The sequence below is a fragment of the Mustela putorius genome, unplaced genomic scaffold, assembly GCF_011764305.1.
Source record: "Mustela putorius furo isolate JIRA1106 unplaced genomic scaffold, ASM1176430v1.1 tig00003896_pilon_pilon_pilon, whole genome shotgun sequence".
NCBI lineage: Eukaryota > Metazoa > Chordata > Mammalia > Carnivora > Mustelidae > Mustela > Mustela putorius.
The window spans coordinates 264751-284513 of record NW_025422045.1 but is presented as its reverse complement, the minus strand read 5'-3'; the positions used below and the strand labels follow the sequence as shown (position 1 = coordinate 284513).

The window sequence follows — 19763 nt, the reverse complement described above, 5'->3', positions numbered from 1 at the left end:
GAGTAATATTTAGAGGAAAATATATAGTTTTAAAGTGCCTAACTTAGAAAAGGAGAAAAATCTAATGAATGATTTGAGTTATGATCTTAAAAAATTTGAGAAAGAGCATATTAAGTCCAAAGAAAGTAGAAGGAGGAAAATAATAAAGGTAACAGCAGAAATTAGTGAAGTAGAAAGTGCATAATGGTAGAAAGTAATCATTGCAGTCAAAAGCTTTTTTTGAAGGGGTCAATAAAAATTTTAAACTTCTAGCTAGACTGATCAAGAACAAAAGAGAAAAGGCACAAATTACCATAATAGGAATGAAAACAGAAGCATTGCTAGAGATCCTATGGAACAGAAAAAACAAAAAGGGAACCCTGTGCACAACCTCATACCTATAAGGAATTGTACACAACTTAGATGAAGTAGACAAAATCCTTGAAAGAGAGAAATTACCAAAATTAACCACAGAAGAAATAGAAAGTTTGAATAGCACTGTATTGAATAATATATAACAATATATGACAAGGTGGGCATTTTTCTAGGAATGTAAGGTTTATGCAACATTTTAAAAAAGAATCTATCAGGGTAGGATATAGTGGAAGTGCCTTCTTTTCCAGCCTCTTTGGTCTCAGCAACAGAAACAGGATGACAAAGGAAATGTCATCATTTAGAAAGCATCACAGTAAGATGTACTTGATATGCCACCACTGGAGCTCTAAGGCCTGCTACCTTCAGAGTCAACCTTTGGCAAATGTGGCTATCCTGTCAAGCAGAAGAGAAAGTATAACTAGCCAAGGCTAAGAGACGAAATACCACTGGGACCCGTTGAATGAGGCACCCAGAAATTGTATACCACAGACAGATTCCATGAAGAACAACAAGTAATCTCTGCTGGGGCCTCCAGTTATCCTAAGGATTTCAACAGTTAGTCACACAATAATAAATGTTCTGGTTTAAAAAAAAAAAAAATCAATCAGGGGCACCTGGGTGACTTATTTGGTTAAGCATCTGGCTCAGGTTAGGATCTCAGGGTCCTGGGATTGAGCCCCACATTGGGCTCCTTGCTCCGTCGGGAGCCTGTTTCTTCCTCTCTCTTCACCCCCACCCCCACTCATGCCCTCTCTTTCAAATAAATAAATAAATAAAATCTATTGATGTAATTCATCGTATTAATACAGTAAGAAAAAAAGACCATAGTATTACTTCAATAGATACAGAAAGTACATTTGACAAAATCCAACACCTGTTCATGTTAAAAAAAAAATCTCAGCAAGCTAAGAGTAAAATGTAAGATTGATTTAACATCCAAAGAGTAATCAAGTTCATCATATTAATAGAATGCAATTCATCATATTAATAGAATAAATGAAAAAATCATGATCATTTCAGTGGAAGCAAAAAAACCATCTGACAGAATTCAGCACACATTCATGATAGAAACTCCTAACAGACTAGGGACAGATGGGAATATTCTAAACCTGATTAAGGTTATTGTGAAAAAACCAATAGCTAACATCATTCTCAGTGGTGGCAGTCTGAATGCTTTCTACTTAAATTCAGGAATAAGACAAGGTTTTGTACTCTTATAGTCAATGCAACACTGTATTGGATGTCCTAGCTGTATAATGTGGCAAAGGAGAAGAAATTAAAGTAATTCATACTGAAAAGAAAGAAAACTGTCTTTATTTGCAGTTGACATGATCAAGTACATGGAAAGCCCTAAAGAGTCTACAAAAAATCTAGACCTAATAAGGTATAAGACCACAGGATACAAACTCAATGTACCAAAACTGATTATATTTTTATATACTATCAATGACCAATTGGAAAATAATTTTTTAAAAAATATCCATTTAAAATAGCATAAAAACAAAACTCAGTGGGGCACCTGGGTGGCTCAGTTGGTTAAGGATCCATCTCTTGATCTCAGCTCAGGTCTTAATCTCAGGGTTGTGAGTTCAAGCTCCACGTTGGGCTCCACACTGGGCATGGATTCTACTAAAACAACAAAAACAAAACAAAACAACAAGGACAAAAACCCTAAAAATATATTTAACAAAAGATTTGCATGAAAACTCTAAAACATTGCTGAGGGAAATCAAAGCTTTAAATCAATGGATAAATATGCTTGTGTTCATGAATTGGAAGATTCACTTTTCTTAGAGTTTTTTTTAATCTTTCTTCAAATTGATTAGATTTGGCACAATCCCAGTCAAAATCCCAGCATGTGTTTTTGGAGAAATTGATAAACTGATTCCATTATTTTTATAGAAAGTCAAAGGGCATGGAGTGAGCCAAAGCAGTTTCATAAAAGAAGAACAAAATTGAAGTTATGCTACTGAAACAGAGTGGCATTAGCATAAGAATAGATGTATTGTTCAGTGGAATAGAAGAAAAGAGTATAGAAACACATGCACACACACACACACACAGACGAATACATGGCTGGTTGTTTTTCACCAAAATGTGTTAAGGTAATTCAAGAGAAGGATAGTCATCGGTACTGGAACAACAGGTTGTCTCTATGGAACAAAATTAATCTCGTTCCTTACCACACATCATATAGAAAATTAATAAGAGCTAAAATTCTAAAACTTCTACATGGACACGTAGGAGAAAAATCTGTGCTCTACTGGGTTATGCAAAGATTTCTTGAATGGGACTTAAAAAATATGAACTATAAAGGAAGAAAAATGTTGAAATGGACTCATCTGGATTAAAAACTTTTATTTGCAAGACACAGGTAATGATAAGAAAAGGCAAGCCACAGATTGGGAGATAATATTTTCAAAACATATATTTGATAGAAGCCTTTAATTCATGATATATAAAGACTTCTTACAACTCCAAATAATGTATAAAATAGCTAATTAAAAAATGGACAAAACCCTTCTCAGACCTTTTAGTTATGAGTCAGAATAATAAGAAGTTGCTCTTAAAGTTTTTAAAACCATAGATGAGATTGTAAAGGGAAAACTTTGAGAACAAAAAGCCAATGGCAATACTTTGGGGAATGTCACTATTTAACTGGTAGTTGCTGGGGAGGAGCCTAAGAGAGAGACTGAGTGGGAACAGTTGGAATAGTATGAGAACAACCAGAAAGGGGGTGTGTCGTGAAAGCAAATGAGATTAGTTTCAAAGAGGAAGTAATCAGTATCAAAAATAGAGAGGACCAACAAAATAAGTGTCTGGAAGGTGTTAATTGCTTTAGCAAATTGGTGACTTTTAGAGAGCAGTTTCAGAGGAATAGGTAGGAAGGAAAGAGATAGAAACCAAATTCTAGGGCTTTCAAGAGCAGAGGGAGTTGAGGGAATGAAGAAAGGGAGCGGTTGGCTGTGTGGCTGAGAACATGGCCTTGGGAGCCAGGTGCTTGAGTGTCAGTCCTCGTCCTCGCACTTAATGCTTTCTGATCTGCAATAAGTTGGCTGACCTATCTCTCTGTACAAAAATAAAGACAGTAACCATGCCTACCTCATAAGTAGTTATAAGGATTCCAAGAGTTAATATTTATAAACTGTTCAGAAACAGTTTATATATTACTCTGTGCCTGGCACAGAGTGATTGCTATGTAAGGATTAGTCATTATTGTTATTAATATTATTGCAGATTATTTTCCTGGAAAGTTTGAAATTGGAAGAAAGACAATCTAGCTCACTCTGCTGGAGGAAGGAGAGGGAGTTAAGGCGTGGGGTGCGGTTTAAAAATGTGTTTATATGATTAGAAAAACCTAGGTCAGAAGAAATCAGACAATATGAAAGGAGAAGTGAAAACAGATGATAAAAGATTTCAGAGCAGGTGGGAGGAACATGCACAAAGAGGAACTGGCCTCAACCAGGGAGCGCATTGCCTGAGTCAATGAAGTTATGGTAAATACCAGCATGTATTTATGGTCTGATTTGCCAGCATGTAAAGTGGTCTGATGGCTTTGATTTTTGCCAATTAAAGTAAGAGGTAAGGTTGTATGAAGAAATGGGAGGAGAAGCTGGTGGAGGAGACTCATGAGTATTTAGGATCCTCAGAGGAATTGGAGAAATTTGACCATGGACAAGTAAAGTGTCTCTAGTCTTTTGCTTTGCAAAGTTAAATATCACAAGATTTTTCTTTTCCATGTCTCTTTGTAGAAAGAGTTACATTATTTTCAACTGAAAACACTTTGTCTTATTTTAATAAAAAAAAGAAAAAAGAAAAAGTTTACACCCAAGAGGTAACTTGGAACAGCCTGAGATCTTGCAGAGCTAATCTTGAGAATCATTAAATTGACCATCTTAACCCAAAAGAAGAAAGAATGTAATAAAAAAGGAACAAATTTTTAAAAATCTAAAAAGGTTGGAAATCATTAAATTAGATTAAAAGGTTTTCTTTCCAATTCTTTGTCTTTTTCACTAACACGGTACTTTAGCTTTTTAACAAGATGCAGAAATTACTATAATTATTTACTCCTGCTTAAGGAACCCTTCTGTTTAAGCATAGGAAATAATTATAGAAATTGCTAACAAGGAAAAATCTGTGATTTTTATAGTTTGAGCAATTTGAGTTTGGGAATAAGCAACAATTATTATTTTTTTATTTTAACAGTGATCCTTATGTGAGAGTGACGTTATATGATCCAATGAATGGAGTTTTTACAAGTGTGCAAACAAAAACCATTAAAAAGGTTAGACTTAGCAGTATTCAAAACATTTTTAAATATTTTGAAATTTTTATATGACAAAATATAAAAAAATTAGTTATACTATGTTTATTGTCTTTTAGACTTTGAATCCAAAATGGAATGAAGAAATATTATTCAGAGTAAGTATGTATTTAACTTCAGTAAAACAGAAAAAAAAATTTTCTCAGTAGGTTAGAATGATGAGTTACCATTTATAACATTCTAAAATGTATCTTATTAGAATTTCTCTAGACTTATAAAAATTTAAAAAGAGTTAAATCTAGGTATCCCCTTGATGTCATAGTCCTGGAATCACTTATCTTAAAAAAAAATGTATATAAGGTAACAAAGAGGTAAAAGACAATTTTAAACCTGGAATTATCTTACTCTACTTTAATTCTGATTTAGAGATTATATGGTAGTCTTATTCCAATTTAGCAGATTTCGATGTTTTCTCCTAAAGATCATACAATATTTGTGTCTCCCTGGTCATTTATTAAGCAGGCTGATCTGGACGAGAGATGGTGAGGGCCTACCACTGAATAGATGCATTTCTTCTTATACATCCTTCATTCACATTCCTGCCTTGGTTCGCCCTCAGCCTTCCTCCCTATAGCATAAGAGCAAACTCCAAATCAGCAGTTACTTCGGACTCCTCAGGAGGGCCCTCAAGTTGACAGTGCCTCCTTGTACTTGTTTGTCAGAGTCCTTGCTGATGCTGGAATCAACACCCTCCCAGCAGCGATAGAGAGGCATAACAGTCATCTCCCCTTCTCTGCTGGATCATTCCCATTTGTACATTCTGTCCTTTAAATGTCCTGCCTTGACCTCACAGTCCTCTTTAGCTGTGACTTACTTCTCTGTTCACCCGAATAATCAGTGTTCCTGAAAGAGTTGCCTTCCCCCATCATGTCTGCTTCTCTGATGCTTTCCTTAACCTACTCTAGTCTAACCCACACCCACATCATTGCAATAAAACTGCTCTTACTGAGGTGGCCGCTGACCTCTGTGTTGCCACATTCCTCTAATCTCATCCTAGTTACACGCTCAGCAGTGGTTGACCTAGCTGACCATGCCTGAAACACCAGCCTCTCCCGAGGCTTGCATGGTGCCACATCGGACTTCAGTCAGGAAAATGGAAGTCTCTCTTCTGTATTCCACATTTGGAGATTTTAAAAATTCATTTTGTTTTGTTTTAATAAAATGAATTGGAAGGGAAGGAATTGTTGAAGCAAATCTGAGAAGCTGTTACTGAAGATCCAGCCAATAGCACCAACTAGAGCGCTTCTGGTTTTTCTTATGTAGAGAAGGAGCTCTCCCTTACCCTATTTAGTATGGCATGAAAACAGCATTTTAAATCAGTTTGGAAATTTTGGGTTCTTGAGGAAATGGTATTGAGTCAACTGGATAGTCATATGGGGATAAATGAAGCAAAATTTCTTGCTTACTTTCACCAGAATAAATTCCAGATTTGGTAACCTCTGGTTTTGATTGCTTCTTTGGCACAAGTATTACTTAGGAGAGAATTCTAAAATTCCCAAATGATTGAGTGTTTTATTTATTTATACTTTTATTGTTATTTTACTTACTTTATTGTGTTTTTCTTAGAAATATATGTGTTTTTGATGTATTGAAGTTTTTTTTTATACCTCTTACTCTTTTTTCTTTCTAGTATTATCGGCTTTTACATGTCAAATAATGTTTAGCTGTAATAGGGATGGATGTTTATTTGTCTTGTTTCCAATTTTAATGGGAATTAATCTAGTAGCTTTTCTCCATTAAACATAGCTTTTTTTTTTATCATATTAAGGAGGTATTCAGCTATTGCTATTTTTTTCAAGACTCAAAAAAAATTGGACACTTCTAGTTTTAGCCGTGATGTAGTAATAGGGCACCAAACTTAACCTGATTCTATAAACAACTGTAAAGGTGTGAAGGATGTTAGCAGAATCCAGAGTCTCACAAAATAATATTCAACGTGAGTCTAAAATTATCTTACCTACAACAAATCACAGAAATGTGGCCAGTTCTCCAAAGAAGACAATCGATGGATGTCAATAACAAGATGAAGCAGACTTTGGAATTTAGTAGTAGAACAGCTACCAAATTAAAACAGCTGTTAGGACCATTACAGTTACGCTCCATGATGTAAACACTCTTGAAATGAATGGGAAGATAGATATTCTCAGTTGAGAACAAGAACTATAAAAAAAGAATGAAATAGAGATATTAGATTTTAAGAATATAATATCTGAAATTTAAAAAAATCACTGAATGAGCTCAATAGCGAAGTGAAGATAACAGTGAAAAGCATTAGTGAAATTGAAGATAAGCAATAGAAATTATCTAATCTGAAGAACAGAAAATAAAGATCGGAAAAAAAAAATTAGTAGAGCCTGAGGGTTGTGTGGACAATATTAATAGAGCTTACTATTTTGGGTCATTGAAGTCTCAGAAGGAGAAAAAGACATTGGTGGAAAAAGTACTTGAAGGGATAATGGCCCCAAATATCTCCAAATTTGGTAAAGGAAATGTTTTTACAGAGTAAAGAAATTCAGCAAAGCAGAGAGTATATGCAAAGAAAACCATGCTCAGACACATCATAATCAACCTGCTGGAACCAAAGATAATGAAGAAATTTTGAAGGCAGCCTGGAAAAATGGTTTAAGTAGCTGAAGGCTTCTCTTCAGACATCATGATGAAACAACATAATGAAGATAGCAAAGGAGGAAAGAACAATCCAATCAGAATTCTATAGTTAAGAAAAGTATCCTTCGGGAATGATAATGTAATAAAGGAATTCAAAACTGAGGAAAAATAAGAGAATCTATTGCTAGTAGACATACTTGAAAGAAAATGCTAAAGGAACATTTTTAGGCCAAAGGTAAATGGTATCAGAGGTAAATTTAACTTCAGAAATGAAGAAAAAGCAACAGAGAGTAACTATCAGTGATTATAATATATTATTTTCTCCTGTTGAGTAACTTAAAATATTTATGACCATTGAAAGCAAAAATTCTAACATTGGTGTGATTTATGTAGGCATAATACATATTACAACCATAACATAGAAGAGTGAGGATAAAACAACCTTTTTGGTTTTAGGGCTTCTATGTATTACTTAAAGTGGCTGGATATTCACTTTAAGTAGTCCACAAAAAGTTAAATAGCTATATTATAATCCTTAGTGCAGCCACTATAAAGTGAAAGAGAGATATAGCCAAAAAGGCAGGACAAATAAACAGAGCAAATTCATCAAGAACCTACAGACATAAAATGAATAATAAGGGATGCTCTGAACAACTTTGTGCCCATAAATTCATTAACTTAGATGAAATCAACCAATTCCCTTTAAAGATATATACTTTAAGAAAATAAAAAGTACCTGAAAAGTTCGATAACTCTTAGTGAAAATGCACTTGAAAATAGTTACAAACTTTCCAGTAAAGAAACCTTCAGGCCCAGGTGATTTCATTGCTGAATTCTGTCACACACACTTAAGGAATAAATAATTCTAATTCTACACAATGTCTTGCCAAAAATAGAGGAAAGAACATGTCCCAGTTCATTCATTAGGCCAGCATTACCTGATACCAAAACCAGTCAAAATATTTTATAAGAAAATAAAACCGTAGCCATTTTGTGGTAAGTTTACTAAATTAGGTCCCTTCCATCCTGAAAGGGCCAGTAATTTGTTCTCTGATTACTTCTGGGTGTGGATTTGCCTTTCTAGTCTGAAGAACCTCAGCCAGCACAACTGTCTGGGGGTTACAGATGCACGTTTTATAGGGCTAGAAATCCCCACAACATTTTCAACCATCCAGAGACCCAATTCATAGTGAAAGAGGTACCGGCATGAACTCTTGCCACATCATCCAGAAACAAGAGCCTCATAGGACACTGGAATGGCCTCCTGAAGGCACAACTGAAGCACCAATACGGAGGCAACAGTCTGCAAAGATGGGGAGCGAGTTCATTCACTAAACCAGAAACTGCAATATGAAGCTGTGTTTGCAGCAGAAATTATACATGGGCCTGAGAATAAAGGAGTAGAAGTAGGAGTGGCCCCATCTGTCATCATTTTCAAAGACCCACCGGAGGACTATATGGTTCCCAACCCTGGAAATTTGGGCTTTACTGAGTTAGAGGTCTGAGTTCCCAAAGGGAGCACACTCAGTCCAGGGGACAGAGTGAGTCTCATCAAACCACAGTCTTCGGCTGTTGCCAGGTCACACTCTGGACTCCTTGTGTTCGGTAACCAGCATGCAACTGGGGTTATTAGTTGGTTGAACTTGCATGCATAGTCAATGTCCAAAGTCTGTCTGGATTCTGCAGGGACCAGACTGGAGAATTAAATGAACTTATTGTAGGAACAACCCTCATATCCTTTAGGGCTTTGGCAGTGGTACTAATCTTTGACATTCCCACCAGGTTGCAGGATTTTTGTTTGATTTTTAAACAGCTTATTGAGATATAATTCACATAACATACAATGTACCCCCCCCCCCCAGAGGGTACCATTCTGTGGTTTTGAGTATAGACACAGCATTGTGCAAGCATCAACAAAATTAACTTTTAGAACGTTTTCATTAGCCTGGGAAAAAACCTCATATTCACCGGCTGTCACTCTCCATTTTTCCCCAGCACCTGCCCCTCTTCCCAGGGAACTACCAGTCTACTTTCTGTGTCTTAGATTTCCCTTTTTGGCCATTTAATATAAATTATTTCATATAGTATGTGGTCTTTTGTGTCTGCTTTCTTTCACTTGGCATAATGTTTCCAAGGTTCAGCCGTGTTATATCATGTATCAGTACTTCATTTCTTTTTATTGCCAAATAATATTCCATTGTATGGATAACCGCATTTTATATATCCATGCATCAGTTGACAGACGTCTAGGTTGTTTCTGCTTTTTAACTATTATGAATAATATGTGGACATATATTTTCTTTTGGAAGCATATACCTAGAAGTAGGATTGCTGGGTCATATGAGGAATTGCTGAACTGTTTTCCAAAGTGGCTGTCCCACTTTATATTCTCACCACCAGTATATGCATTTTGACTTTTCCACATCCTTGACAACACTTGTTATTATCTTTCTCTTTATTTCAGCCCTCCTAGTGGGTGTGAAATGGTATCTCATTATGGTGTTGATTTGCATTTCTATGATGGCTAATGATGTTGAACATCTTTTCATGAGTTTATTGGTCACTTGTATATCTTCTTTGGAGAAATGTCTGCTTAGATTCCTTGCCCATTTTGTAATTGGATTATTTGTCTTTTGTTTCTGAGTTGTCATAGTTCTTTATATTTCTAAATACAAGTCCCTGTCAGACACACAATTTGCAAAGATTTTCTGCCATTCTGTGGGTTGTGTGTTTTGATTTTATTGATGGTATTCTTTGAAGCACAAAAGTTTTTAATTTTGAGGATGTTCAGTTTATTTTTTCTTTTACTGCTTGTGCTTTTGTTGTCCTATCTGATCAATGTTGTTTTAGATTTATTACCTTGAGCAGAGAGAGGACAGTTTCAGAGGCCTGGACTTTGGCTTTCTTACTTTGATGGCTCTTATCCCACAAGCCATGGATTCAACATGGTGGTGGAGGTGAGAGGGTCCAAGTTCCAGTTTGTGAATTCCAATGTTACACTGGAAAACCAGGGAAATTACTACTGGGTGCATTCACAGAACCAGTGGCCTTGGTACAAGCTGAATATCAGGCAGGGCATTTCCCCAGGACACCACTAGAGAAACTTTTAGGAATTGAGCCACACCTTATGCCAAGGACAATACGTGTCCCACATTCTGTTCAGGATAGGGAGCTCCTTGACAGCAGGTAAGTATGACCTGCTAAAAGCTGACCACACATACCATCTGGTTAGTTTAGGTCCTCTAAGAAACAGGCACTTAGATGGGAATAGATGCACAAGAGGTTTATTGGACAAGCACTGGGGAAGGTTAATGAGGGAGGACACGCAGTTGGGAAGAGCCTTCGTATCATGATGCAGGCCTAACACTTGCAGGGAGGGGGAAATTGATTGGTAAGTAGAGCCCCACATTGCAACACAGTTCTGAAAAGGTCTTATCCAGGCTGACGGAGAGCCTCCCAGGAAAGATTGTCTATTAAGGAAATTCTGTGTTGGGCATGAATGACCAGGCTCTAGATCCTTGCTATGCCCAGTCTTTGGGAGTAGGCCAGGAGAACAAAATGGGTAGATTTAAAGGTGCATGGTCACCAGAGGCTGTCAATCAGTTATGTAGGTTCTCTTGAAAGAGATCTAGGAGGCTCAACTCTGGCTGATAGAATTGTGATACTTAAGGGTGCATACTGTAATCCTCAGAGTGGACACTAAAAATTAAAAGGTAAAATGCCAATAAAGGAAAGAAAATGGAATACCAAGAAATACTTGATTAATTATTTTTTTAAAAAGATAAAAGGGAATAAAGATAAATAGGATAGAAATAGAAAGGTGATTGTCATAAAGCCAACCATCTCAGTAAGCACCCCCCCATAAAAAGTACCTCCATTCAACAATATGCTCTTAACAGTAGACACACGTTGAATATAGACATAGACAGGTACAGAAAAAGATGTATCCTTTTAGCACAAAGCAAACCCTTGCCCCTCCCCAAAAAAGTCCTGGTGAGGGTGTATTAACATTATATAATTAGGCTTTAGGATAAAACATATTACTAGAGATAAAGAAGGACATTTCAGGAACATAAAAGGATTTAGTCATCAGGGAGACACAACTGATAAAAGAGCTTCAAAATTATAAAGCAAAAATTGACAGATATAGGGAATAAATTCAGAATAGTTGGAAGATTTTATCACTCCTCTCTCAATAGTCAAATAACTGGACAAAAATGTCAGTAAAGACATAAAAGCTTTGAGCAACACTATCAATCAACCCTCTTGGCATATATAGAAGACTACAGCTAATATCTGAAGAATATACATTCTTTTTTTTTTTTTTTTTAACTGTTAAAACCCTTTATTTTTATTTTTTTTTTCTTATTTATATTTTTATCCCCCAGTCTGTGGATGTTATCAGTTATAGTCTGTGAATGGGACATTCACAGCACTCATGGGCCATCCCCATATCCATAATCCCACCCCCTTCTATGGGACATTCACCAAGATGGGCCATATATTGGGCCATAAAACAAGTCTGAATACATTTAGAAGGCTTAAGATTCAACGTGTTCTCTGAAAATAGAGTTCAGTAATACATATGTACCTGGGAAATCCACAAATATTTGGAAGTTAAGCAACATTTTTTAAAATATTTTATTTATTTAATTGACAGAGCAAAACCTGGGGTGGAGGGTGGGCAGCAGGAGAGATAAGGGGAAGCAGACTCCATGGTGGGCCGGGACCCTGAGGCAGGACTCTATCCCGAGACCCTGGGATCACCACCTGAGCTGAAGGCAGGTGCTTAACTGAGCCACCTAAGTGCCCCAGGCAACAGATTTTAAATAAGCTACGGATCAAATAGGAAATCATAAGGAAAATTACAAGGTATTTTAACTGATTATTCAAGTGTAACATTATCCGATTATGGAATGAGCTAATTCAGTGCTTGGAAACAAATTTACACATTTAAGTGCTTATGTACAAAAGAAAAAAGATTTAAAGTAGTGATCTTAGTCTGTCTTAGGAAAAAAAAAAAGGTAGAGAGAAAGAAATAAGAATAGAAGTCAATGAAATAGAAAATGGATAAAAAGTCAAGAAAATAAAGGAAACCAAAAGTGGTTCTTTGAAAAGATTAATAAAATTGATATGCTATAGGTAGCACAAAAAAAGAGAGAAAACACAAATGACCACTATCAAGAATGAAAGGCACAGAGGTGCCTGGGTGGTTCAGTTGGTTAAGCGACTGACTCTTGGTTTCAGCTCAGGTCATTAGATCAAGCCCCACCTCATTCTCCCAGTTCAGCTGGGAGTCTGCTTGAGATTCTCTTTCTTCCTCTCCCTCTGCCCCTTCCCCTACTCTCTCTTTCCCTTTAAAATAAATAAATAAATCCTTAAAAACAGAATGGACATTCCATCCCACAGACAATAATAATAAAATATGGACAACTTTATGGCAACAATTTTTAACTTAGCTAAAATAGACAAATTCTTGGGACGCCTGGGTGGCTCAGTTGGTTGGACAACTGCCTTCGGCTCAGGTCATGATCCCGGAGTCCCGGGATCAAGTCCCACATCAGGCTCCCAGCTCCATGGGGAGTCTACTTCGCTCTCTGACCTTCTCCTCGCTCATGCTCTCTCTCACTGTCTCTTTCTCAAATAAATAAATAAAATCTTAAAAAATAAAATAAAATAGACAAATTCTTTAAAAGCCAAAAATATATCAAAGCCAGTATGAGTAGAAAGAGAAAATATGGATATCTGTTAGAGGAATTTAAATCATAATTAAAATTCAGAATTTTTTAAAATTTAAAATTGGAATTAAAGATCTCATTATTTTTAATGATCTTGATTTCCTTCTAGAAATAATAATTTTTTTAATTTTTTATTTTTTTTATAAACATATAATCTATTTTTATCCCCAGGGGTACAGGTCTGTGAATCGCCAGGTTTACACACTTCACAGCACTCACCATAGCACATACCTTCCCCAGTGTCCATAACCCCACCCCCCTCTCCCAACTCCCCTTCTCCCAGCAACCCTCAGTTTGTTTTGTGAGATTAAGAGTCTTTTATGGTTTGTCTCCCTCCCAATCCCATCTTGTTTCATTTATTCTTCTCCTACCCCCTTAACCCCCCATGTTGCATCTCCACTTCCTCATATCAGGGAGATCATATGATAGTTGTCTTTCTCTGCTTGACTTAGAAATAATAATTTTTAATAATTTTTTTAATAATAATAATTTCTTTCTAGGTGCTTGAAAATAAGTACTACTTTTGAATGACAGATGTTAACACAAAAATAAGAAAGAAGGCCATTTGTAAATGATAGAGCAGCTTAGTGTCTTTTACTGTCTTTTACTCATTATTTCTTTTACCATAATTTCACTATTACCAAATGTTCTAGCGAGCATTGCTTTACTCTGGGATCATAGGCTGCACATTTGTTTCCATCAGAACTTTGCAAATTTATTGCAACAACAACTAGATAAATCTGTGTTTAGATCAGTGCTAATTCATCACAGCTAGAATGGAACTGAAAACACATGGTGGTTTAGTATTTTCTGTACAAAGGACTCTATTATGTGTGGTCCCCTATTTTCCTCTTTGTCATTTATATCATTATTTATACATAGCACAAAATGTTTTTAATTGAATGTATTCACATAAAATATCTATAGAGATAATATATTACAGTCAAAACTTGGGTTTTGGGCATTTAACCAAGTGGAAATTGTGGCCAAAAGTTGAAGGGAGCCTTTATGTCTTTGAGAAAACACAAAGCCCAAAGAAAGTTTTTGCAGAGAATTGTTATCGGTAGATTAACAAACAGGAAAGGCTCCAAATTAAAGTTAATGCTTCACAGAAAATTATAGTAAAATCTGCATTTATAATTCGTTGCTCAGATGAGACTAAGGGAGGCAAGTTATGGGCAGGAAGACAGACTCTGTGAATGAGCACAGTTCCTGAGCATCTGGAAAGACAGTTCACTCCATTCCTCATATTTCCTTGGTGCTTGGTTTCTATCCTTAGTAATCATGCAGCACAGTATACAGTGGACCCCTGAACAGCACAGGTTTGAACTCCATGGGTCTACTTACATGCAGATTTTTTAAATAAATATGGTATAATACTATAAATGCATTTCTCTTATGATTTCCTTTTTTTTAAAAAAAATATTTCATTTATTTGACAGAGATCACAAGTAGGCAGAGAGGCAGGCAGAGAGAGAGGGGGAAGCAGGCTCCCTGCTGAGCAGAGAACCTGATGCGGGGCTCGATCCCAGGATCCTGGGATCACGACCTGAGCCGGAGGCAGAAGCTTTAACTCGCTGAGTCACCCAGGCACCCCTCCTTAAGATTTTCTTAATAACATTTTCTTTCCTTCAGCTTTTTTTTTTTTTTTTGAGATTTTATTTATTTATTTGACAGAGATAGACAATGAGAGAGGGAACACAAGCAGGCAGACTGGAGAGGGAGAAGCAGCCTTCACGCAGAGCAGGTCTCTGCGTGAGACCTATGTGGGACTCTCAATCCCAGGACTCAAACCCAGAAATAATGAATGACCTGAGCTGAAGGTAGACGCGTAATGAGTGAGCCACCCAGGTGTCCCTTTCCTTCAGCTACTTTTAAGAATACAGTATTTAATACATATAACATACACAGTAAACAACAAGTACATTTATTACCTTGATTTATGTTTATGTTATCCATAAGACTTCTGGTCAACAGTAGGCCATCAGCAGTTAAGTTTTATGCTTTATATGCTGATTTTCAACTGCACCCCTGACCTTCAAGTTGTTCAAGGGCCAGTTGCATTAACATAATGTGTATATGTTCACACATGTTCTGTAGGGAAATGTGGATCTCAAAATGTGGGAACACAGGGTCCTTCCTGTTGTGTGTATTGCACCATACTAGGTGAACTCTCTGTCTTTTTGAGTCTGAGGAGTCCCTTTCTGAGCATATTACTTGTTTGTTAGAGTGTCCTTTTCAACGTAGTAAAATTTTCTTTTTTTCTACCTGTCTGGTAGAGACCCTGGTTCTGGAAATCTGACAAATAAAAAAATTGTACATATTTCGTATATAATTATATATACATATATATAATAAGTATTATATATATTTTTAAGAGAAATAAAAATCACCCATAATTTAATTACCATAAAACCATCGCTGTGCAGTCTTCTGGTATTCTTTCCTGTGTGTTTTTTATCCATATATTTATACTCCTCCCACCTCTACAAACACACAAAAATTTGGTGTGATAGTTCTCTGTATTTGTTTCCAGGCACTTTCTGATGCTTGCTAGTGAGATGGGCACAGTCCCTCAACAAAGATCACTGTCTCCTATGGACCCCCATGAACATGTCAAAATAAATGCTGGTGTACTGAGCATTATGAAAGGGGAAACACCAGATGCTATGGAGCGAATATCAGGGAGATATTATGAATTTAGGGTATAAGGTCAGAGAGAGAATAGGGAATTTAGCCCCTCTGAGGAGGTGTACCCTTTAGGATGCTCTTGGGTTCAAGTAAAAGACTTGAAGTAACAACTAATATTGGCTTAAGCAATAAGCACATTTATTATCTCTAAACATAAGAATTAGACCTAGAGGAGTGGGGGTAACCGCAGCAGCTGAGCAGAGTCCTGTGTGGTCCAGCTTCTCTGGGACTCTCTTGGCTTTCTGTCCAGGTGACAGAATGCTTGCAGCAGTTCCGAAAGTCACAGCCTCACACAATGATGTCCATAGGTAGAAAAAGGAGAGTTCTCCCCCAATGTGTCTTTTGAAAAAGGGAAACACCCTTTCCAAAATTTCTCCCAGGAGACATTGATTCTTATCTCTTGGGCTGGAATTGTGTCATGTACTATTTCTCACTCCATTTTTGGTAAGGGGAATGGAATTCTGAGGCTTAGAAGAATCAAGATTCAGCCCCTGGGGGTGGAGAGTGACCATCTATCCCTGACACATATTGTCATCTACTATTTGAATAAAAACAGAATTCTGTTAGCTAGGAAGAAGTGGGGGACCCCCCATTAATAAAGCACTAAGTAAATTATGCTACATATAGTGAAATCCTCATTAGCTATTTGAAAAGAAATAGATGTATATGTATTAACAGAGCATTAGTTTCAAATTGTACTCATGGAGGAGCAAAGGCACAGAACATTGTATGTGTATGATGCACCTATTTGTGTAAAAACAGAAACAAAAAATGCTTTCTCATATGCTGGTATTTGCATAAAATACTTCTGGAAAGACATAAAAACTGCAGTATTTTCTCTGAGGACAAGGATAAGAGAGAGACTTATCATTCATTGTGTATCTTTTTTACTGTTTGGATTCCCCCCCCCCGCCATGAGTATGTATCTATAATTTATTTTTATATTTGTTGATGAAAGTAACTATATAGAGAAGGCGTGTTACATAAAACATGTAAATAAAAATGCCAAGATACTTTCAATTTATATAATGCTTTATTCTTATAAAATTGTCTTTCTGGGGCACCTGGATGGCTCAGTCAATTAAGCATCTGACTCCTGATTTCGGCTCAAGTTGATCTCAGGGTTGTGAGATTGAGCCCTGTGTCGAGCTCCGCGCTGGGCATGAAGCCTGATTAAGATTATTTCTCTTTTTTTCCCTCTGTCCTCCCACCCCCTCTCATACGCTCACTCTTAAAATAAATGAATAAAAATACCATTAACTTTTACACATCCATTTAATTTTTACAGTTTTATTTTAAAATGTACTTGCAACATATGTCCACACAAAAACTTGTACATGAATGTTCTTAGCACCATTCATCATTATAGTCAAAAAGTAGAAACAACCCAAATGTCTATCAACAGATGAATGGATACACAAAATAGGGTTTATACATACAATGGGATATTTTTTATCTCTAAGAAGAAATGAAGTACTGATACCAGCTACAACATGGGTGAACCACAAAAAAGTAGCAAGAAGCCAATTACAAAAGACCACATGTTATACGATTCTATTAAATGTCTGGAATCGATGAATCGATAGAGACAAAAAGTAAATTGGAAGTTGCCGGAGACTGGTGAGGTTGAGGGGAGATTAGGAGCAACTGCTAAAGGGCATGGGGTTTCTTTCTAAGGTGATGAAAATGCTCTAAGATCGTGACAGTAGTTGCGTACTCTATGAAAATACTAAAAACTATTAAATTGTACACTTTCAGTGGGTCAGTCATATGGTATGTGAACTATACTATATCTCAATAAAGCTACTTTCTGATATGTACCTGCATTGTGTTTTGTTTTTTTTTTTTCTGCATCCACCAGCAGAATTTCCAGGAACATTACTTCAGATTCTTTATGGACATTATAGAATAAATTGACATTTATATATATTATATATTCTATAATTCTAATTATATATTCTATAATTATAGAATAAATTGACACTTTGTTCTTCTTTGAATATTTAGTTAGTCCTCTGGCAATTTTTTTCTCTAGTATTTTATGCATTTATAGACTTACATACTTATTTTTTTTCCAAAAATTCTATCACCAGCACTTTAGTTTTTGTTTCTTCTGCTTTCACCTTCCCTATAAATAATGACCCTATAAACTCTTTTTTGTATGTATGACCATAGCTTTACTTCTATTTTTAATACATGTTTAAGAATTATCTCGTCAGGGGTGCCTGGGTGGTTCAGTGGGTTAAAGCCTCTGCCTTTCGGCTCAGGTCATGATCCCAGAGTCCTGGGATCGAGCCCTGCATCGGGCTCTCTGCTCAGTGGGGAGCCTGCTTCCTCCTCTCTCTCTGCCTGCCTCTCTGCCTGCTTGTGATCTCTCTCTGTCAAATAAATAAATAAAATCTTTAAAAAAAAAAGAATTATCTTGTAAAAATTCACACACAGTATAGAGATAGTATAAAGTATCATGAGAAATGACAGAGTCTAGTGCCCCACTTCCCCCTTTCTATTCCTGTTTCCCAGGAAAAAAAAAACACTTTCTGTTTCTGTTTGTTATTCTGGCCATTATTCCCATATTGCTGAATAAGCTCACGCATCCATATCCCAAGCTGCCTTCAAGCTATGACAGAGAAGTAAATAGCCAACTTATGTTTGGCCAATGGTTTGGCCACTCATGGGGCTCTAGGTTGAAAATAATTTTTCCTCAGGAACTTGAAGGCATGACTTCACGGTAACATTGTTGAGCATCGTGTTGCTGTTGAGAAGTCTGATTCTTGTTCTTTTGGGTTTGATTCTTTTCTCTTCCTCTGAAATGTTTCATAATTATCATAGTGTTTTAAAAATTTCACAGTGATGTGCCTTATGTGTACAGTTTTAAATTCCTTGTGTTGGGCCTTTGGTAAGCATTTCCGTTTAAAGACTGTTTCCCTTCAGCTCTGAAGACTTGTGCAAGTAATTTCTGTAATCATTTTCTTTCTTCCATATTATCATTTGAGGATTCCAAGTGGTTGGATGCAGAGTCACCTAGACTGATTCTTTCTCAGCCAGAATTCTTCATGGGAATCCGAGAACACACAGAAAATGCCTTGAGTGATTGTTTTTTCACACCTTTCAAGAACAGTCTTATTCAGTACCATGTTAAATGCAGAGAGAAATTAATAGATAACATACAGTGAGTGTCTTAGGAAGGGGGTCAGCAAACTTTAAACTTTTTATTTTATTTATTTGAGAGAAAGAGCATGAGCAGGGGAGGTGGGGCAGAGGCAAAGCAAGAAGCAGGCTTCCTGTTGAGCAGGGAGGCCCATGTGGGTCTCGATCCCAGGAGTCTGGGATCATGACCTGAGCCAAAGGCAGGCGCTTAACCGACTGAGCCACCCAGGCACCTCTAGCAAACTTTTTTTTTTTTTTAAGACTTTATTTATTTATTTGACAGAGAGAGATCACAAGTAGGCAGAGAGGCAGGCAGAGAGAGAGAGAGGAGGAAGCAGGCTCCCTGCTGAGCAGAGAGCCCAATGTGGGACTTGATCCCAGGACCCTGAGATCATGACCCGAGCCGAAGGCAGCAGCTTAACCCACTGAGCCACCCAGGCACCCTCTAGCAAACTTTTAAAAAAGACAGATAGGAAGTACTTTAGATTTATGGACCTGGAGGCAAAAATTGAGGCTATTATGTAGCTACTTATATATCCATTTAAAATGTAGTCGTTTTAAGTTTTTTTTTTTTTTTTTTTTTTTTTTTTTTTAATTCTTACCTCCTGGGCTGTTTAAAAAAAAAAAAAGCAGGTGGCTGGCTGGATTTGGCCTACAGCCAGAGTTTTCTCAACTTCTCCTTTAGGGCATTAGGGTTCCCTTCTTTCACTGAATTCTGAGGATTCAGAAAATCCTCTTTTTTACTTTCTCTCATACTTCTCAGCTTAGCTTTTTGTTCTACATTTTGAGATTTTTTAAAAATTTACTTTCAGCTGTTTATATTTGAATTGAACAGTCATTTTTACTTCCAGTGCCTCTTTGTTCTCTAGTTGTTCCCTTTTTATACTATCCTGTTTTTTGCT

The 19763-nt window shown here is 36.6% G+C and overlaps 1 protein-coding gene across 5 annotated transcripts in view; it reads left to right on the top strand.

The window, feature by feature from the left end:
* The window catches only part of NEDD4 (NEDD4 E3 ubiquitin protein ligase), a 124178-nt gene that overhangs the window by 20662 nt on the left and 83753 nt on the right, over positions 1-19763 (top strand). For 3 of the 5 annotated variants that reach the window (XM_004779212.3, XM_045067543.1, XM_045067542.1), the window contains one exon: positions 4738-4776. The exons of 1 other annotated variant lie outside the window; for it this stretch is intronic. Coding sequence is in view for 1 of the 4 variants with exons in the window: in XM_004779214.3 (XP_004779271.1) it covers positions 4561-4639; positions 4738-4776 (118 nt within the window). In the remaining 3 variants the exon portion in view is untranslated. Of the gene's footprint in view, positions 1-4560; positions 4640-4737; positions 4777-19763 lie in introns of all 5 variants that reach the window. One more of the 5 variants, XM_004779214.3, reaches the window with a different exon arrangement.